This window comes from Mizuhopecten yessoensis, unplaced genomic scaffold (assembly GCF_002113885.1).
Source record: "Mizuhopecten yessoensis strain PY_sf001 unplaced genomic scaffold, ASM211388v2 scaffold716233, whole genome shotgun sequence".
Lineage (NCBI taxonomy): Eukaryota > Metazoa > Mollusca > Bivalvia > Pectinida > Pectinidae > Mizuhopecten > Mizuhopecten yessoensis.
In genome coordinates, this window is record NW_018480014.1 from 135,326 (window position 1) to 157,017 (window position 21,692).

Consider the following 21,692-nt stretch of genomic DNA (forward strand, 5'->3'; position numbering starts at 1 on the left):
TGGTCCCCTCCCTAACAACATTACTATGTTTGTGGTCCCCTCCCTAACAACATTACTATGTTTGTGGTCCCCTCCCTAACAACATTACTATGTTTATGGTCCCCTCCCTAACAACATTACTTCGTTTGTCGTCCCCTCCCTAACAACATTACTTTGTTTGTGGTCCCCTCCCTAAGAACATTACATTGTTATGGTCCCCTCCCTAACAACATTATTATGTGTATGGTCCCATCCCTAAGAACATTACTTTGTTTGTGGTCCCCTCCCTAAGAACATTACATTGTTTATGGTCCCCTCCCTAACAACATTACTATGTTTATGGTCCCCTCCCTAACAACATTACTTTGTTTATGGTTCCCTCCCTTACAACATTACTATGTTTGTGGTCCCCTCCCTAAGAACATTACATTGTTTATGGTCCCCTCCCTAACAACATTATTATGTGTATGGTCCCCTCCCTAAGAACATTACTTTGTTTGTGGTCCCCTCCCTAACAACATTACTATGTTTGTGGTCCCCTCCCTAACAACATTACTTTGTTTGTGGTCCCCTCCCTAACAACATTACTTGTTTATGGTCCCTTCCCTAACAACATTACATTGTTTGTTGTCCCCTCCCTAAGAACATTACATTGTTTATGGTCCCCTCCCGAACAACATTACATTGTTTGTGGTCCCCTCCCTAACAACATTACTTTGTTTGTGGTCCCCTCCCTAACAACATTACATTGTTTATGGTCCCCTCCCTAACAACATTACTTTGCTTCCGGTCCCCTCCCCAACAACATTACTATGTTTGTGGTCCCCTCCCTAACAACAGTTCTTTGTGTATGGTCCCCTCCCTAACAACATTACTATGTTTGTGGTCCCCTCCCCAACAACATTACTATGTTTATGGTCCCCTCCCTAACAACATTACTATGTTTATGGTCCCCTCCCTAACAACATTACTATGTTTATGGTCCCCTCCCTAACAACATTACTATGTTTGTGGTCCCCTCCCTAACAACATTACTTTGTTTATGGTCCCCTCCCTAACAATATTACTATGTTTGTGGTCCGCTCCCTAAGAACATTACTTTGTTTATGGTCCCCTCCCTAACAACATTACTATGGTTATGGTCCCCTCCCTAACAAAGTAATGTTGTTAGGGAGAGGACCACAAACATAGTAATTTTGTTAGGGAGGGGACCACAAACATAGACCACAAACAAAGTAATGTTCTTAGGGAGGGGACCATAAACAAAGTAATGTTTGTGGTCCCCTCCCTAAGAACATTACTTTCTTTATGGTCCCCTCCCTAACAACATTACTTTCTTTATGGTCCCCTCCCTAACAACATTACTTTGTTAGGGAGGGGACCATAAAGAAAGAAATGTTCTTAGGGAGGGGACCATAAACAAAATAATGTTGTGAGGGAGGGGACCATAAAGAAAGAAATGTTCTTAGGGAGGGGACCATAAACAAAGTAGTGTTGGTAGGGAGGGGACCATAAAGAAAGAAATGTTCTTAGGGAGGGGACCACAAACAAAGTAATGTTGTTAGGGAGGGGACAATAAACAAAGTAATGTTGTTAGGGAGGTGACCACAAAGAAAGTAATGTACTTAGGGAGGGGACCACAAACAAAGTAATGTTGTTAGGGAGTGGACCATAAAGAAAGTAATGTTCTTTATGGTCCCCTCCCTAACAACATTACTATGTTTGTGGTCCCCTCTCTAACAATATTACTATGTTTGTGGTCCCCTCCCTAACAACATTTCTATGTTTATGGTCCCCTCCCTAACAATATTACTATGTTTGTGGTCCCCTCCCTAAGAACATTACTTTGTTTATGGTCCCCTCCCTAACAACATTATTTTGTTTATGGTCCCCTCCCTAACAACATTACTTTGTTCATGGTCCCCTCCCTAACAACATTACTATGTTTGTGGTCCCCTCCCTTACAACATTACTATGTTTGTAGTCCCCTCCCTAACAACATTACAACAACATCACTATGTTTGTAGTCCCCTCTACTATGTTTGTGATCCCCTCCCTAACAACATTACTTTGTTTATGGTCCCCTCCCTTACAACATTACTATGTTTGTAGTCCCCTCCCTAACAACATCACTATGTTTGTAGTCCCCTCCCTAACAACATCACTATGTTTGTAGTCCCCTCCCTAACAACATTACATTGTTTGTGGTCCCCTCCTTACATTGTTTGTGGTCCCCTCCCTAACAACATTAGTTTGTTTGTGGTCCCCTCCCTAACAACATTACATTGTTTATGGTCCCCTCCCTAACAACATTACTATGTTTGTGGTCCCCTCCCTAAGAACATTACTTTGTTTGTGGCCCCCTCCCTAACAACATTACTTTGTTTATGGTCCCCTCATTAACAATATTACTATGTTTGTTGTCCCCTCCCTAAGAACATTACTATGTTTGTAGTCCCCTCCCTAACAACATTACATTGTTTGTGGTCCCCTCCCTAACAACAGTACTATGTTTGTAGTCCCCTCCCTAACAACATTACATTGTTTGTGGGCCCCTCCCTAACAACATTACTTTGTTTGTGGTCCCCTTTACTATGTTTGTGGTCCCCTCCCTAACAACATTACTATGTTTGTGGTCCCCTCCCTAACAACATTACTATGTTTATGGTCCCCTTTGTGGTCCCCTCCCTAACAACATTACTATGTTTATGGTCCCCTTTGTGGTCCCCTCCCTAACAACATTACTATGTTTGTAGTCCCCTCCATAAGAATATTACATTGTTTATGGTCCCCTCCCTAACAACATTACTTTGTTTATGGTCCCCTCCCTAACAACATTACTTTGTTTATGGTCCCCTCCCTAACAACATTACTATGTTTGTGGTCCCCTCCCTAAGAACATTACTTTGTTTATGGTTCCCTCCCTAACAACATTACTTTGTTTATGGTCACCTCCCTAAGAACATTACTTTGTTTGTGGTCCCCTCCCTAACAACATTTCTTTGTTTGTGGTCCCCTCCCTAACAACATTACTATGTTTATGGTCCCCTCCCTAACAACATTACATTGTTTGTGGTCCCCTCCCTAACAACATTAGTTTGTTTGTGGTCCCCTCCCTAACAACATTACTTTGTTTATGGTCCCCTCCCTAAGAACATTAATTTGTTTGTGGTCCCCTCCCTAACAACATTACTATGTTTGTGGTCCCCTCCCTAAGAACATTACTATGTTTGTAGTCCCCTCCCTAATAACATTACATTGTTTGTGGTCCCCTCCCTAACAACATTAGTTTGTTTGTGGTCCCCTCCCTAACAACATTACTTTGTTTATGGTCCCCTCCCTAACAACATTACTATGTTTGTGGTCCCCTCCCTAACAACATTACTTTGTTTGTGGTCCCCTCCCTAAGAACATTACTTTGTTTATGGTTCCCTCCCTAACAACATTACTTTGTTTATGGTCCCCTCCCTAAGAACATTACTTTGTTTGTGGTCCCCTCCCTAACAACATTACTATGTTTGTAGTCCCCTTCCTAAGAACATTACTATGTTTGTGGTCCCCTCCCTAACAACATTACTATGTTTATGGTCCCCTCCCTAACAACATTACTATGTTTATGGTTCCCTCCCTAAGAACATTACTTTGTTTATGGTCCTGGTGTAGCGTCCATCAGACATGTACTGACACATCGGTGTGATCAGTCCCATCCTTGACAATTTGTGCTTACAGGACATCCCTGTTGGTCATCTTCCTTATTGTTCACAACCGAATCCTAACAAAGATCATAATTCCTTTGTGGTGGTCAGTTGATTGACATCTACTGCCAATGCAAGAATTCACGACCAACTCCTTCATACGGCAGTCAGCTTTTGAATCAGATCTGGTATTAGTCAATCCAAATCTTTCTAGAAACAATGTTGTGATCATTTATTTCCATGTTTCTTAACCTATGGAACACATCATACTAACAGTTCTAAAGTATGTTAATGGAATGGTCAGTTTTGGAACTTCCATATCATTCTTGATTCTAATATAATCCTTCTTGTCGCAGCCAATATCAAATACTTTAGACACAAGAAAATTGTTGCACTTGACATTTTGCTTCTGTTTGTCTGTTTTTCCTGACAACTGTCATACGATAGCTTATTCAATCCTTGACGTCATTCTATCATGCAAGGATTTTATACATATTATTCATTTTTATCCTTCATTTCCATAAACAGATTCATATTAAAAATGTATCTGGTTATAAGCACCTTGGTATCTCTGGATCCTTAGCAGCGTATCAAATCTACACAAACATAAAACCCACACAATGAGGGTCAATTCACAGTAACTATTTACATCATAAAGCAGTACTGCTCGCGTAGGATTCCAGTAGACTGGCAATGGACCCACATTGTCTGAAGTATTCTACGGCTAGTTACCTTGGTAATATCATTACAGGTATACAAGTGTTTATAACCTGAATTTCACCTGATCTGTAAAGCACTGTAATGCTGACCATTGGAGTCCAGCTCCATCACATGACAATGGTCAGTAGGTAATCCTCCTAATGCTGACTATTGGAGTCCAGCTCCATCACATGACAATGGTCAGTAGGTAATCCTCCTAATGCTGACCATTGGAGTCCAGCTCCATCACATGACAATGGTCAGTAGATAATCCTCCTAATCCTAAGGGTATGATTTGACACATCGGCGTGGACAGATCCAGATCAATGATTTGTGAAGAAGTTAATTTTGATCACAATATACCAAGCAGTAGGTTTGTCCTCACACTTGTAGCCGCACTTGTTGTATGATACAGGAAACATTTAATGCTGAAATTTCCTATAGACAAGGCTTTACTGGTATTCTGTGTGGCTGCAATTCACAGTGCTGGGTACTACACAAGGCTCCTCCCTGTGCAGTGCTGGGTACTACACAAGGCTCCTCCCTGTGCACTACAAACATCACTACACTGGCAGTATATAGGGCTCTTCTCTGGCACCACACATGAGCACCACACAGGGCACCAGCATGAGCACCACACAGGGCACCAGCATGAGCACCACACAGGGCACCACGCATGAGCACCACGCTGGAGCACTTTATTAAGACACTAAAAACATATGCTCTGAACAGGTTGACCACACATTGTAAATTTTCTACTAGAAATATTAAAATGCAATCAAGCAATGCAACACTGACATATTCCCCTTGTTCATATATAGGATATCACGTTAGATTCCAGAAATCAACTCAAAATACAAGATGTGATTATTTCAAACCAGCAGTTTAGGAAAATGTGTTCTACTTCCACACAAATGAACATGGTCATATTTCTAGGAACACAAATTATAGCTTAGTCTGCGAAAGCTGACATCAGGTTTCAAATCAAACATAGCCGGTTCTTTGACAAACATAGCTGATTGATAAAAATCAATAGTCTAATCAGTGTTTTTCCAGGGCTTCATTAGACTTCACACTCAAACTGCTGTAAACTGTTGGCAGTAAGGCATTAATTTCTAAATCACATATAAAATCTCAGATAACATCTTTGTTACGACTCCCAGGTGATGTTCTCATAACTCACAACTCCCAGGGTACAACTCTATCGTAACACTGTCATAACACTCAGGTGATAGATTTATCACAATTCCCTGGAAAATGTCCACCAGACTCCAGATTATAAGATATATCAGAATGAAGGATCAAAGATCTCAAGTGAAATATCCGCGACAGTTGTATAGGTATCTGATATTTTCATAAGTGACTATCAATTTTTCTAAAAGCTGTTTCTTTAGATTGATTATGGTCTCTCTGATGAAAATGTCACAAAAGGCAGAAATCACAAGATATGAAAAATAGCCGCCTAAATCCATCTTTGGTATGACGCAAGAGACAAGACTAGCATCTGCTCCCTTGATATAATGAAGCAGAGCGTAATTCGTTAGCCAGCTTTGTGTGTGGTATGGCCCATTAACATCTAATCTAATCGGTAAAGTAATCAGCTATCACAAACCCCAAAACAATATCATTATCCCTCGTAATGAATGAAAAACGTTGTCGTTAACCTTTATGGAATGGAAGAGAATTGTCATCTTTGATGCAGAATGGAATATTTTTTCGAAAATGTGACTCCCATCATAACCCTTTCAATGCAACTTGACATTCCAATAAATACACCACACATCGTGTCTTCAGCTCCACCAAGGCATTTCTTTGACCTTAACAAAGGGACCCATTGTTTGAGGTCGTATCCCTACTGTTATCCCCGAGTACATGTCAAGCACCGAGATATCTGTGTTGATAGCATCAGTGTCCAACCATTTCCTGTAACTCCAGCTCCACTGCTGGTTGCCAGTCATCTTTTGGTGCTTAGGCCATGAAAACTTCTCCTACAGGATCTGATGGGATTATTATTGTTTCCATGGTAACAGATATTGTCCATTGATGTAAAGCTTTGATAAGAGGCCAATTAATACCAGAACAGCTTTTATAGGAACTTCAGACCAGAAATGAGCCAGGCAGGTAAACGATAAGAGATTATTTGTGGTAGATGTAATCATCCAAGACTAACAAACCTCAAGATATGAATGAATTCAATTACAGGTGACAGTACCTCTAATACTCCCAAAAAGCCGGGATCGCCCTATTTTGTATGTGGAAACCACAATTTATCCTGCTCGGTGCTTCGCCCTGTTTTGTATGTGTAAACCACAATTTATCCTGCTCGGTGCTTCGGCCTATTTTGTATGTGGAAACCACAATGTATGTATCCTGCTCGGTGCTTCGCCCTATATTGTATGTGGAAACCACAATTTATCTTGCTCGGTGCTTCGCCCTATTTTGTATGGGTAAACCACAATTTATCCTGCTCGGTGCTTCGGCCTATTTTGTATGTGGAAACCACAATGTATCCTGCTCGGTGCTTCGCCCTCTTTCGTATGTGGAAACCACAATTTATCCTGCACGGTGCTTCGCCCTATTTCGTATGTGGAAACCCCAATTTATCCTGCTCGGTGCTTCGCCCTATTCTGTATGTGGAAACCACTATTTATCCTGCTCGGTGCTTCGCCCTATATTGTATGTGGAAACCACAATTTATCTTGCTCGGTGCTTCGCCCTATTTTGTATGTGGAAACCACAATTTATCTTGCTCGGTGCTTCGCCCTATTTTGGATGTGGAAACCACAATGTATCCTGCTCGGTGCTACGCCCTATCTTATATGTGTAAACCACAAGTTATCCTGCTCGGTGCTTCGCCCTATTTTGTATGTGGAAACCACAATGTATCCTGCTCGGTGCTTCGCCCTATCTTATATGTGTAAACCACAATTTATCCTGCTCGGTGCTTCGCCCTATTTTGTATGTGTAAACCACAATTTATCCTGCTCGGTGCTTAAATCAGCATTGTTATCTATTCTGAATTGGTATAGGCGTTGAAGCTCCACATGGGTCGGTTTGCTAAGATGGAGACAATGATGACAGGTGTCACTTTTCAAGATGTTAACTGTCAATACAATAAATCCCATTTATTTTTTATTTATTTTTTATCATTTACTTAATTTTACTAAAACATTCAATAAGGGCAGTGGAGGTCATCTGGGATAATTGTACAAACTGAATATACAAATGTTTCTCAGTGATATATGCAAGGTCATAAGTTCATGTCTTTAGAAATGCCATGTAAATCTCTGAACCCTTACCAGGATGTTTATAGCGTAGATTTACCTCTACTGTTCACAGATGTTTTAGAGAGGCTCGTGTTCTGGGACATTGATACTCTGTGAAAATGCTTGTATCGGTGTTTGCTTGCAGCAGTAACATACAGCAGCTATGACCTTGAACAGACACTTAACCTAGGCTGTTCTAGCACATACAGCCAGCATGCTCTGGATTAATTCTTAGAAAGAGTGGCATCGTAAGAGGACAGATACTAATCTGTCATTACCTCACAATACAGTAGTAAGACAAGCTCCAACAATAATGAAATCAGCTAAAAAGGCAAGGCAAGCGCCAGTGTTAATGGCTATCAGCCGAGAATTCAGGACTAATGGACATTGCCTGAAAATGTGGAACTAGCTCCGCTGTTAATGGCCGTCAGCTCAGAAAGCAAGTAAAGCTCCAGTAGTAATGGTGCTTGGCTCAGAAAGCGAGTAAAACTCCAATAGTAATGGTGATTGGCTCAAAAAGCGAGTAAAACTCCAGTAGTAATGGTGATTGGCTCAGAATGCAAGTAAAGCTCCAGTAGTAAAGGTGCTTGGCTCAGAAAGAGAGTAAAACTCCAATAGTAATAGTGATTGGCTCAGAAAGCGAGTAAAACTCCAGTAGTAATGGTGATTGGCTCAGAAAGCGAGTAAAACTCCAATAGTAATGGGGATTGGCTCAGAAAGCGAGTAAACCTCCAGTAGTAATGGTGATTGGCTCAGAAGGCGAGTAAAACTCCAATAGTAATGGTGATTTGCTCAGAAAGCAAGTAAAGCTCCGATAGTAATGGTGATTGGCTCAGAAGGCGAGTAAAACTCCAATAGTAATGGTGATTTGCTCAGAAAGCAAGTAAAGCTCCGATACTAATGGTGATTGGCTCAGAAAGCGGGAAAAACTCCAATAGTAATGGTGATTTGCTCAGAAAGCAAGTAAAGCTCCGATAGTAATGGTGATTGACTCAGAAAGCGAGTAAAACTCCAATAGGAATGGTGATTGGCTCAGAAAGTGAGTAAAAATCCAATAGTAATGGTGATTGGCTCACAAAGCAAGTAAAGCTCCGATAGTAATGGTGATTGACTCAGAAAGCAAGTAAAACTCCAATAGTAATGGTCATTGGCTCAGAAAGCAAGTAAAGCTCCGATAGTAATGGTGATTGGCTCAGAAAGGGAGTAAAACTCCAATAGTAATGGGGATTGGCTCAGAAAGCAAGTAAAAATCCAGTAATAATGGTGATTGGCTCAGAAAGCAAGTAAAACTCCAATAGTAATGGTGATTGGCTCAGAAAGCAAGTAAAACTCCAGTAATAATGGTGATTGGCTCAGAAAGCGAGTAAAACTCCAATAGTAATGGTGATTGGCTCAGAAAGCGAGTAAAACTCCAATAGTAATGGTGATTGGCTCAGAAAGCGAGTAAAACTCCAGTACTATTGGTCATTGACTCAGAAAGTGATTAAGCTCCGACATTATTGGCTATCGAATGATTCATACAGAAGTCATTTACTTACACCTTGTTGTTTTGTGTTTTTTAATTTTGTTTTGAAAAACAACAAAAAATACTGTTATAGTGACACATCTAGTAAAATTATTGGAATCAATTTTCCTTTGAATATGTAAAAGCAAAACAGGAAAAATGTACCCATAATGTTACTTGTTAATCTTCTCTTTGGAGCAAGGCGGGAATGCACACGTCACGCAACTCTCTAATAATAAAGCAACTAGCAATGAATTCTCCTGTATAAACTCCCATCTACTTCTATATCAATCCTTTATTCCCTAATATATATAGACCATCAAGATTTCATCATGTAGGACACAAACAAAGGAAGATATAGACAGAAAACAGACACCAACTCAGTTAGTGATAGAAGGTACACTTACATCATCAACCATGTGTTCGTCACTGGTCATGTACACCGTCCACTCCCCCCGTGATGCTGGCTGAGCCACCATACGACACAAACCTGTCAACAGTACACAGCAATATTACAGGAATATCTATGGCAACCCTAATGCTTTCGCTTGCAAAAAATTGGTCAAACGCTTTTCAAAATGTATTTGTTACATGTTGAATTGAGGATGCATGTGACTATAGATATTATGGCAATGAAATTACAAATAAGATTGTTAAATTTTTTAAAGATTTGAGAATTTGCGTATAAATGATACCCGACAGATCTTCAAATATCTTACTAAACATTCAAATTGCCGACTCAATCAAGGAAAAATACAAAACAAAAGCAAAACATTTCTCCTTTACATTAACTTCTTTTTTTCTGTCCACATATATAGACTTTCTTCAAGTCATAGTCATAGCTATTAATTTAGGAAAAGAAGAGCTTATATTTCAACCATTGCACTTCTTTATAGCGAATACTGATTTTTCTTTGTGCAGAAACGACTTAAATTTGAAACATTAAAAAAGACATATGCCAAAGAAACTGTCTAAATGCAGGTTTTTTTGCTCAGTTTTACTAACGAATACAGGCTGTTTCCCCCCAGCTCAGTTTTACTAACGAATACAGGCTGTTTCCCCCTAGCTCAAAAATGACCAAAAACTGAAGAATATATTCCCAATTTCAATACAAATAATGCTACATTTTACCAATTCATAAAGAAACAGGCTGTTGTAAAATTTAGATAACAAAAACACTGACATGCAAACCATTCATTAAATATTGAATACCATCAATAAGTGAGGTTCATTGATATTTTTCTTGAAATTATACAACAATGTCTCAACATGTAAAGGATCCGTATCATCATGAACTACCATACAAGACTACAATCTCTGGATATCTACAATACATCACGATGTGAGAAACGTACCAGCTCTCGATATCTACAATACATCACGATGTGAGAAGCGTACCAGCTCTGGATATCTTCAATACATCACGATGTGAGAAGCGTACCAGCTCTGGATATCTTCAATACATCACGATGTGAGAAACGTACTAGCTCTGGATATCAACTATCTAAAATACATCACGATGTGAGAAACGTACCAGCTCTGGATATCAACTATCTACAATACATCAAAATGTGAGAAACGTACCAGCTCTGGATATCAACTATCTAAAATACATCACGATGTGAGAAACGTACAATCTCTGGATATCAACTATCTACAATACATCACGATGTGAGAAACGTACAATCTCTGGATATCAACTATCTACAATACATCACGATGTGAGAAACGTACCAGCTCTGGATATCAACTATCTACAATACATCACGATGTGAGAAACGTACCAGCTCTGGATATCAACTATCTACAATACATCAAGATGTGAGAAACGTACCAGCTCTGGATATCAACTATCTACAATACATCAAGATGTGAGAAACGTACCAGCTCTGGCAAAGGGTTCTATGAAGTCGGCCAAGCCATTGGGAATGTTTCGGACAGTATCACAGGAGTAGCCGTCCTCTGGTAGCAGGAACGGTAACTGTAAGTCGGAGTCCTCCTCCAGCTGAACCTCACGACCATCATTCTTTGTCAGGTCGTCGGCCATGTTCTGTGCTATAGAGACGACACTTTCTATGAGGCTGTGTGGAATGGGAGGCTCGCCTGGTTCTGGTATGTATCTCTGAAGCAGCTCCTGAATCTGGAGCGAGTTTAACTTGAAGCAGGTGGAGCTGATATCTGCAATGTCGTCAGAGCTCGACTTTGGTGCTTGTAGTAGGTGTGCCGCCTGAAATGTTAAACAGGAAATGTTAGGAGAGAATGATATGGACATTCAATGTAAAGTATGAATGATATTAGTTAAGGATGGTAAGAAAAATGATTTTAAATTGCATAAATTCTGGTACAATGTACTACAATATGCTGGAAATGACTTTGTGAATTTGTGAATTTTCAAAAATAATAACCACTTTATCTAATGTGATTATGGTAAGCAATTTGGTCTGAGACTTCACCACAGAAATCCTTACCTGAATAATACGACATAGATGACAGTCGGCCGCCAACTCCAGTCCTTGTTTCTCTGCCCAGGCCTCGATACGTCCAAGCCTCCTTTTGAGTCGGACTCCCCAGCTACGTGTACAGAACTCGCTGTGGTGTCCAGTGACCATAATGTTAAATAGCCACATGTTGATGAAGTGAAATAGCTGGGAAAACAACTGGATTGTGAGAGCTGCATTGACACGGCAACGGCGTAGGAGGTTCATGGCTGAGGACAGAGTGTCGAGGACATCTCCCAAAGTTGGCTTGCCTTTGTTGTACCGGGGATCTTCTGTGTAAGTAATTAGAAGTGGTTGAATAAGTAAATTTAACTGACAATTTCTTTACAAAATATTTACAAAATTATACATCATAGAAATGACATAACATATTGATACTATTTATCACTGAATTTAAATGAACACTTTCTTTTACAATTAAACTTGTTAGCAAGGAACACATATTGAAATATATAGCTCATGAAACAATACTGATTTACAGTAGTGTGTATCAAAGAAAAACCGAAGATTTTAAAATTTATATCACCATGATTTTTTTATGACAGTTGAAAAATGAATTAACATCAGTATAACATATTAATGCTCCCTTTGCCTCAAGTGACCACATGATTGAGCTGGGGACTTTGAAGTAATAACTCATTTGAGGTGTTCTCGTAAAGAAATGAAGTAGTTAATTCATGACATGATGGGATGGGACAGGATTGACATGGGTAACGGCCCCTCCTCTTCCTAAAATGGAATGAGCATAAAAAGGGGAAAACCTTTTGGATTTAAGCCAAAATTAACAATAGAGAACACAGAAAGTAATATGATTTCAATTTTTTCTATCCAGGTTTTCATACCTTGCATCATGTCATCATCAGCAGAATCACTCTCGTCTAGGAAGGCAGGCATGGTCCTCTGTAGGTCGTACTGGAGACACCGTACCAGGTGATGGAACGCCATCTGTACCGACTCGGCTAGTGTCTCCTGGGCATCCAGAGAGAACGGGTGGACGTCATGGTCCTGCTTAAAGAAGTGGAGCACCTCCGAAGCATTGGCCATCCAGAAGGCCAAGGTAGCTGGGTTATCACAGTTGGACTGGAACAGCAAATAGTCAGGGTCATTTTGTTTGTTCCAAAAGAATTGACACCCAATATAGTATCTCCAGGCTTTATGAATTTTATGTAAAAAGAATTCAATAAAATTAGAATATTTATTTTATGTGGTGAATGAAACTTTGAAACGTGAGGAAATATCTTACATTACTTTCATCCAACACATTTCCCATGATATATATATATAGCATGTCCATAAGATAAAATATTTTCAATGTTTTTGTTCTAGTAACTTTTAGTTCCTGGTGATGGATAATTTTACTTGAGACATCATGCCAATAAGTCTTCTTACCTGGATTGCCTGCAGGATCATTTTGGAGATTTTAGCAACCAGCATGGTGACCTTAGAGGCTCGTTCGGAGGGGCTGAGGTCGGGGCGGTAGTTGTTGGACAGAGTATATCTCAGTGCCATGTAGATGGTGTATGTGGGCGCCAGTTTAAAATGTGTGCCGGAGTTATTGTCAAGTATCACAGAAGTCAAGAACCCGTCCTCCTCTGGAAAGGTGAACACCAACATGTTATCTGCATTTTAATGGCAACATTAGCATTCAAATCAGAACAAAACTCCTACAAAAGACGGAAACTTCACTTTTTCCTTTTTATGTTGTCGTAATAAATAACCTGCCTAATCTGCATGTTTAGATATACTGATTATTCAAACTTCTTTTACATGTTCTTTGAAATCACCATTAAATGTAATAATAAATTCAAAATAAACAGAGCTGAATAAAAGTATGCTAAAGACACTCAAACAAAAAGTTGTAATGAGGGACATAACATATTGTGAGCCAAGTTTAATGGGAGATAACCTACTCTCTTCTCTGTATTCCAGGGCTGCTGGTAAGGCCTCGTCAATGCGTCTCTGAGGAGGAGGTCTTTCTGGCTCCCTAGGGGGTCCCATGTTCTGGACAGATTGGCTCCTGGAGGAGTAAGAATACAGTTAGGAAAGGGATAACTTTCCCAGCCATTATAATCAGGAGATAGATGATTGAGTTTACAAGAAACTGTCAGGTCTTGATTCTATAGCTTTATGTGTGAATTGTTAATAGTGATTATATAGCTTTATTTGTGAATTGTTAATAGTGATTCTATAGCTTTATCTGTGAATTGTTAATAGTAATTCTATAGCTTTATGTGTGAATTGTTAATAGTGCTTCTATAGCTTTATGTGTGAATTGTTAATAGTGCTTCTATAGCTTTATGTGTGAATTGTTAATAGTGCTTCTATAGCTTTATGTGTGAATTGTTAATAGTGCTTCTATAGCTTTATGTGTGAATTGTTAATAGTGATGACTATAACTTTTTTCCAACAATAAAACCGTGGTATAAGATTCTATAGCTTTGTGTGTGAATTGTTAATAGTGATACTATAGCTTTGTGTGTGAATTGTTAATAGTGATCCTATAGCTTTGTGTGTGAATTGTTAATAGTGATCCTATAGCTTTGTGTGTGAATTGTTAATAGTGATCCTATAGCTTTGTGTGTGAATTGTTAATAGTGATCCTATAGCTTTGTGTGTGAATTGTTAATAGTGATTCTATAGCTTTGTGTGTGAAATGTTAATAGTGATTCTATAGCTTTATTTGTGAATTGTTAATAGTGATTCTATAGCTTTATGTGTGAATTGTTAATAGTGATACTATAGCTTTATGTGTGAATTGTTAATAGTGATTATATAGCTTTATTTGTGAATTGTTAATAGTGATTCTATAGCTTTATCTGTGAATTGTTAATAGTGATTCTATAGCTTTATCTGTGAATTGTTAATAGTAATTCTATAGCTTTATGTGTGAATTGTTAATAGTGATTCGATAGCTTTATGTGTGAATTGTTAATAGTGATGACTATAACTTTTTTCCAACAATAAAACCGTGGTATAAGATTCTATAGCTTTGTGTGTGAATTGTTAATAGTGATACTATAGCTTTATGTGTGAATTGTTAATAGTGATACTATAGCTTTGTGTGTGAATTGTTAATAGTGATACTATAGCTTTATGTGTGAATTGTTAATAGTGATACTATAGCTTTGTGTGTGAATTGTTAATAGTGATACTATAGCTTTATGTGTGAATTGTTAATAGTGATGACTATAACTTTTTTCCAACAATAAAACCGTGGTATAAGATTCTATAGCTTTGTGTGTGAATTGTTAATAGGGATTCTATAGCTTTATGTGTGAATTGTTAATAGTGATACTATAGCTTTATGTGTGAATTGTTAATAGTGATACTATAGCTTTATGTGTGAATTGTTAATAGTGATGACTATAACTTTTTTCCAACAATAAAACCGTGGTATAAGATTCTATAGCTTTGTGTGTGAATTGTTAATAGTGATTCTATAGCTTTGGGTGTGAATTGTTAATAGTGATTCTATAGCTTTATCTGTGAATTGTTAATAGTGATTCTATAGCTTTATTTGTGAATTGTTAATAGTGATTCTATAGCTTTATCTGTGAATTGTTAATAGTAATTCTATAGCTTTATGTGTGAATTGTTAATAGTGCTTCTATAGCTTTATGTGTGAATTGTTAATAGTGCTTCTATAGCTTTATGTGTGAATTGTTAATAGTGCTTCTATAGCTTTATGTGTGAATTGTTAATAGTGCTTCTATAGCTTTATGTGTGAATTGTTAATAGTGCTTCTATAGCTTTATGTGTGAATTGTTAATAGTGCTTCTATAGCTTTATGTGTGAATTGTTAATAGTGCTTCTATAGCTTTATGTGTGAATTGTTAATAGTGCTTCTATAGCTTTATGTGTGAATTGTTAATAGTGCTTCTATAGCTTTATGTGTGAATTGTTAATAGTGATGACTATAACTTTTTTCCAACAATAAAACCGTGGTATAAGATTCTATAGCTTTGTGTGTGAATTGTTAATAGGGATTCTATAGCTTTATGTGTGAATTGTTAATAGTGCTTCTATAGCTTTATGTGTGAATTGTTAATAGTGATGACTATAACTTTTTTCCAACAATAAAACCGTGGTATAAGATTCTATAGCTTTGTGTGTGAATTGTTAATAGTGATCCTATAGCTTTGTGTGTGAATTGTTAATAGTGATTCTATAGCTTTATCTGTGAATTGTTAATAGTAATTCTATAGCTTTATGTGTGAATTGTTAATAGTGATACTATAGCTTTATGTGTGAATTGTTAATAGTGATGACTATAACTTTTTTCCAACAATAAAACCGTGGTATAAGATTCTATAGCTTTGTGTGTGAATTGTTAATAGGGATTCTATAGCTTTATGTGTGAATTGTTAATAGTGATACTATAGCTTTGTGTGTGAATTGTTAATAGTGATTCTATAGCTTTATGTGTGAATTGTTAATAGTGATGACTATAACTTTTTTCCAACAATAAAACCGTGGTATAAGGAATATTGTCATAATAATACCTATATAAGTTTATTATAATAGTACCAAGTTGACCATGTATCTATTACAGGAGGAGATGATGATACATCTTTTCTCTGACAATGTATCAAGTGATTTACCACCTTAAACTCATTATAAGTACCGAGATACTCGATTTTTTCTCACCGTTTTTGGAGATCAGCATGCATGGGCAGGTCGTTGCTTCTGGGTGAATTATCAGCCATGGTTTCCACCTTACCGTCCACATCAAAGTTAGTCTCCTGTGGTTTTGGACTATATGGACCTCCCCTCTTCTGTATGGGCCCTGGAGGTAGGACCTGCCCCTTTCTCAATCTCTGTAAAAATAACCATCACAAATGTTGTTTTGAATTTTAGTTAAGAATGTATAAAAATATATTTCTGTATACATCATGAATGCAAGTTCCTACAAATTTACCATTTGAGTGTATCTGTTCAAAATATGCTACACCTTTCCATTTCAAAAGTTAAATTACCTAAAACTCCTCTTTAATGGTACGACATTAATTGGACTATTAACCTGACAAGTTGTGCTGCACTTGCATTTTCAAATGATAAAGGAAACTATAATTTGTCAATAAGAAAAAAATTAAGGCGTCAGAAATCCAGTTAATAATATAAATGCATGTCACCATAAAAACATGCAACAAGGTATGGTATAGGATAAAAAGACATCCACCTGTTACAACAAAAAGTTGTATGAACTAAATAATGAATTGAATATTATTTATTTTGTGGGCTAACATGATGGAAATGTACCCTGTCTAAAATGACCTTCACTTGGTATAATTCTCACCTCCTCGTAATTTGGATCAAGGAATCGGAAGTAGTTGAATTTTCCTAGCCTCACTGTCATTCCATTCTGTAGCGTTGTTGTCTCATACACACGCTGGTTGTTGACATATGTCTCGGATTCCGCACTGGTTGGTGTTACCGTGACAATGCCATCATTGGGCGATAAGCCAATCACACAGTGTCTTGGCTGGATGTTTGTCCCCTTAGCCTACAGTACAAAACATGGTAGAATGTTAGTGTAGATAAGTACTGTCAGCTTTTATATTTAAATACTTCCATGCTTGGTAAGCTAGCCAACAGTAAAGCCTCATACTGTAAGTCTTGACTACAAAACTGTAAAGTAGTAGAACTCAGACTTACTCAGTAAGTGGCACCATATATAACATTTAAACATTAAATGATACTAGTGTACATTAGAAGAAATTGTCCTGCAAATTTTTGTCCTCATTAAAAAACAGAAAAAGATGATAATGGATTCTTTATTCTAAACTATTTTTCATTAAGATTTCCTGACAAGTCAAAAATTTTAAGTTGAAAAACAAATGACCTCAAACAATTGGTCCAAGTAAATTCTATTCTGGCTACACTTACAAATATGACAGCAGTGGCCTTGTCACTACCCACGTCTGTAAACTTTCGATGGATCTGGTGTATCCTCCCATTTGGATTATCAGAACCGTCTGTAACAATCCATGAGGAAACAGTTTAAAAGCCAATAACTTTATGCCTCTTACAACATTTCTGTATAAATAATTTTATTTTAGTAAAGAGCATAGAATCTGTAAATATTTAGACTCGGAATGGAAATATTACCAATGTGAAATATATTACAAATGTGAAATATTACAAATGTGAAATATTCAATGATCCTTTTTTTTTTTTTTAATAAAATGATATTACCATGTTGGCAATATTATGTTTTTATTTTAAATTTAAATTAAAGATTTTTTGTTATGACAGGCCTTTTCAAAACAACTGAGAAATCAGAATTGTTATCATATGAGCACAATTTACAAGAAGGATATGTGAAATCAGTTTCTGTGCAGACTTACCTGCGTAAATTCTGACTTTCTGTGCAGACTTACCTGTGTAAATTCTGACTTTCTGTGCAGACTTACCTGTGTAAATTCTGACTTTCTGTGCAGACTTACCTGTGTAATTTCTGACTTTCTGTGCAGACTTACCTGTGTAAATTCTGACTTTCTGTGCAGACTTACCTGTGTAAATTCTGACTTTCTGTACAGACTTACCTTGGTAAATCTATCTTTTTTGCACACCTACCAGGGTGAATTTTGAGCTTCAATGAGGATTTACCTGATACGATGAAATCTGAGTTTCTGCGAGAATTGATTGTATGAAATCTGAGTATTACTGGGTGAAATCAGGATGTCTGCGAGGACTGACCTGGGTGAGATTCTGAGTGTCTGTGAGGACTGACCTGGGTGAGATTCTGAGTGTTTGTGAGGACCGACCTGGGTGAGATTCTGAGTGTCTGCGAGGACTGACCGGGGTGAGATTCTGAGTGTCTGCGAGGACTGACCTGGGTGAGATTCTGAGTGTCTGCGAGGACTGACCTGGGTGAGATTCTGAGAGTCTGCGAGGACTGACCTGGGTGAGATTCTGAGTGTCTGCGAGGACTGACCTGGGTGAGATTCTGAGTGTCTGCGAGGACTGACCTGGGTGAGATTCTGAGTGTCTGCGAGGACTGACCTGGGTGAGATTCTGAGTGTCTGCGAGGACTGACCTGGGTGAGATTCTGAGTGTCTGCGAGGACTGACCTGGGTGAGATTCTGAGTGTCTGCAAGGACTGACCTGGGTGATATTCTGAGTGTCTGTGAGGACTGACCTGGGTGAGATTCTGAGTGTCTGTGAGAACTGACCTGGTGAGATTCTGAGTGTCTGCGAGGGCTTACCTGGCTGGAGCTCTATCAGGTACGGGAGTTTATTCTGTGGCATTGTGTCAGGTTCATCTCTAGGGTGACTGCGAAGGTCGTCGTGTGACACAGCACGAAGCTTCTTGTGTTTTGTCGATATCTGGTCAGAAGATCGGCGTTTCAGTTGGAACAGTACAGTACCTATAACAAGAAGAGTAAATATCATATCTACTTTAGCAAGAACAGCATAGAGCTTCAAACCAACTCATTCCTCAGATTTCAAATTTTGCTACTTATACCACCAGAATAAATAAAATACATGTATATGTATCTCCATCAACTGAAAGTTGAAGATACAACATGATGCAAAAATCCTTATCTAAAATTCAATTCCATAGTGAATACTCAGAATACTGTTACTTTTTGAAACCGATAATCCTACAGAATCAAAACCAAAATAACTGTATGTGTCCATACCAATTGTGTGCAGAATTCAGTAATTCTAATACCAACAAAGACAGGAGATAAAGGAATCGCTCTAAATAACAACACGTAACACAGGTACCAGCCAATACTCTGAGTCACCTTTAGTTCAAAGTCATTTCCAGATCTCACCACCAGGCAACATCAAATTCTATTGGTTCTTAGATTCACTCCAAGGCATCTTCATTGATTTTTTCTTCGTAACCATGTTTTTTTATGCCAGAACATACATCTTGCATGTCATTTTTCTTTTTACCATGATCATTTTTTCTTCTCACAATAATATTAACAAGTAAGTGAGCCACAAATTAGTATTTACATATTATCAAGATACCAGACCAGGATATATTTACATGGTATGTTGATACCAGACTAGGATATATTTACATGTATGTTGATACCAGACCAGGATATATTCACATGGTATGTTGATACCAGACTAGGATATATTTACATGGTGTGTTGATACCAGACTAGGATATATTTACATGGTATCTAGATACCAGACCAGGATATATTTACATGGTATGTTGATACCAGACTAGGATATATTTACATGTATGTTGATACCAGACTAGGATATATTTACATGGTATGTTGATACCAGACTAGGATATATTTACATGGTATCTAGATACCAGACTAGGATATATTTACATGGTATCTAGATACCAGACTAGGATATATTTACATGGTATCTAGATACCAGACTAGGATATATTTACATGGTATCTAGATACCAGACTAGGATATATTTACATGGTATCTAGATACCAGACTAGGATATATTTACATGGTATCTAGATACCAGACTAGGATATATTTACATGGTATCTAGATACCAGACTAGGATATATTTACATGGTATCTAGATACCAGACTAGGATATATTTACATGGTATCTAGATACCAGACTAGGATATATTTACATGGTATCTAGATACCAGACTAGGATATATTTACATGGTATCTAGATACCAGACTAGGATATATTTACATGGTATCTAGATACCAGACTAGGATATATTTACATGGTATCTAGATACCAGACTAGGATATATTTACATGGTATCTAGATACCAGACTAGGATATATTTACATGGTATCTAGATACCAGACTAGGATATATTTACATGGTATCTAGATACCAGACTAGGATATATTTACATGGTATCTAGATACCAGACTAGGATATATTTACATGGTATCTAGATACCAGACTAGGATATATTTACATGGTATCTAGATACCAGACTAGGATATATTTACATGGTATCTAGATACCAGACTAGGATATATTTACATGGTATCTAGATACCAGACTAGGATATATTTACATGGTATCTAGATACCAGACTAGGATATATTTACATGGTATCTAGATACCAGACTAGGATATATTTACATGGTATCTAGATACCAGACTAGGATATATTTACATGGTATCTAGATACCAGACTAGGATATATTTACATGGTATCTAGATACCAGACTAGGATATATTTACATGGTATCTAGATACCAGACTAGGATATATTTACATGGTATCTAGATACCAGACTAGGATATATTTACATGGTATCTAGATACCAGACTAGGATATATTTACATGGTATCTAGATACCAGACTAGGATATATTTACATGGTATCTAGATACCAGACTAGGATATATTTACATGGTATCTAGATACCAGACTAGGATATATTTACATGGTATCTAGATACCAGACTAGGATATATTTACATGGTATCTAGATACCAGACTAGGATATATTTACATGGTATCTAGATACCAGACTAGGATATATTTACATGGTATCTAGATACCAGACTAGGATATATTTACATGGTATCTAGATACCAGACTAGGATATATTTACATGGTATCTAGATACCAGACTAGGATATATTTACATGGTATCTAGATACCAGACTAGGATATATTTACATGGTATCTAGATACCAGACTAGGATATATTTACATGGTATCTAGATACCAGACTAGGATATATTTACATGGTATCTAGATACCAGACTAGGATATATTTACATGGTATCTAGATACCAGACTAGGATATATTTACATGGTATCTAGATACCAGACTAGGATATATTTACATGGTATCTAGATACCAGACTAGGATATATTTACATGGTATCTAGATACCAGACTAGGATATATTTACATGGTATCTAGATACCAGACTAGGATATATTTACATGGTATCTAGATACCAGACTAGGATATATTTACATGGTATCTAGATACCAGACTAGGATATATTTACATGGTATCTAGATACCAGACTAGGATATATTTACATGGTATCTAGATACCAGACTAGGATATATTTACATGGTATCTAGATACCAGACTAGGATATATTTACATGGTATC

General features: G+C 37.5%; 1 protein-coding gene across 2 annotated transcripts in view; it reads right to left on the reverse strand.

Annotated features, from left to right (window-relative positions):
* Window positions 1-21,692, reverse strand: part of LOC110442227 (afadin-like) — a 107,837-nt gene that overhangs the window by 43,394 nt on the left and 42,751 nt on the right. For both annotated transcript variants that reach the window (XM_021485719.1, XM_021485718.1), the window contains exons 7-16: window positions 18,850-19,011; window positions 17,528-17,616; window positions 16,938-17,144; window positions 16,289-16,458; window positions 13,552-13,658; window positions 13,031-13,233; window positions 12,484-12,721; window positions 11,612-11,913; window positions 11,028-11,370; window positions 9,551-9,633 (exon numbers count right to left, since the gene is read on the reverse strand). In XM_021485719.1, coding sequence (XP_021341394.1) covers window positions 9,551-9,633; window positions 11,028-11,370; window positions 11,612-11,913; window positions 12,484-12,721; window positions 13,031-13,233; window positions 13,552-13,658; window positions 16,289-16,458; window positions 16,938-17,144; window positions 17,528-17,616; window positions 18,850-19,011 — 1,904 coding nt within the window. The remainder of the gene's footprint in view (window positions 1-9,550; window positions 9,634-11,027; window positions 11,371-11,611; window positions 11,914-12,483; window positions 12,722-13,030; window positions 13,234-13,551; window positions 13,659-16,288; window positions 16,459-16,937; window positions 17,145-17,527; window positions 17,617-18,849; window positions 19,012-21,692) is intronic.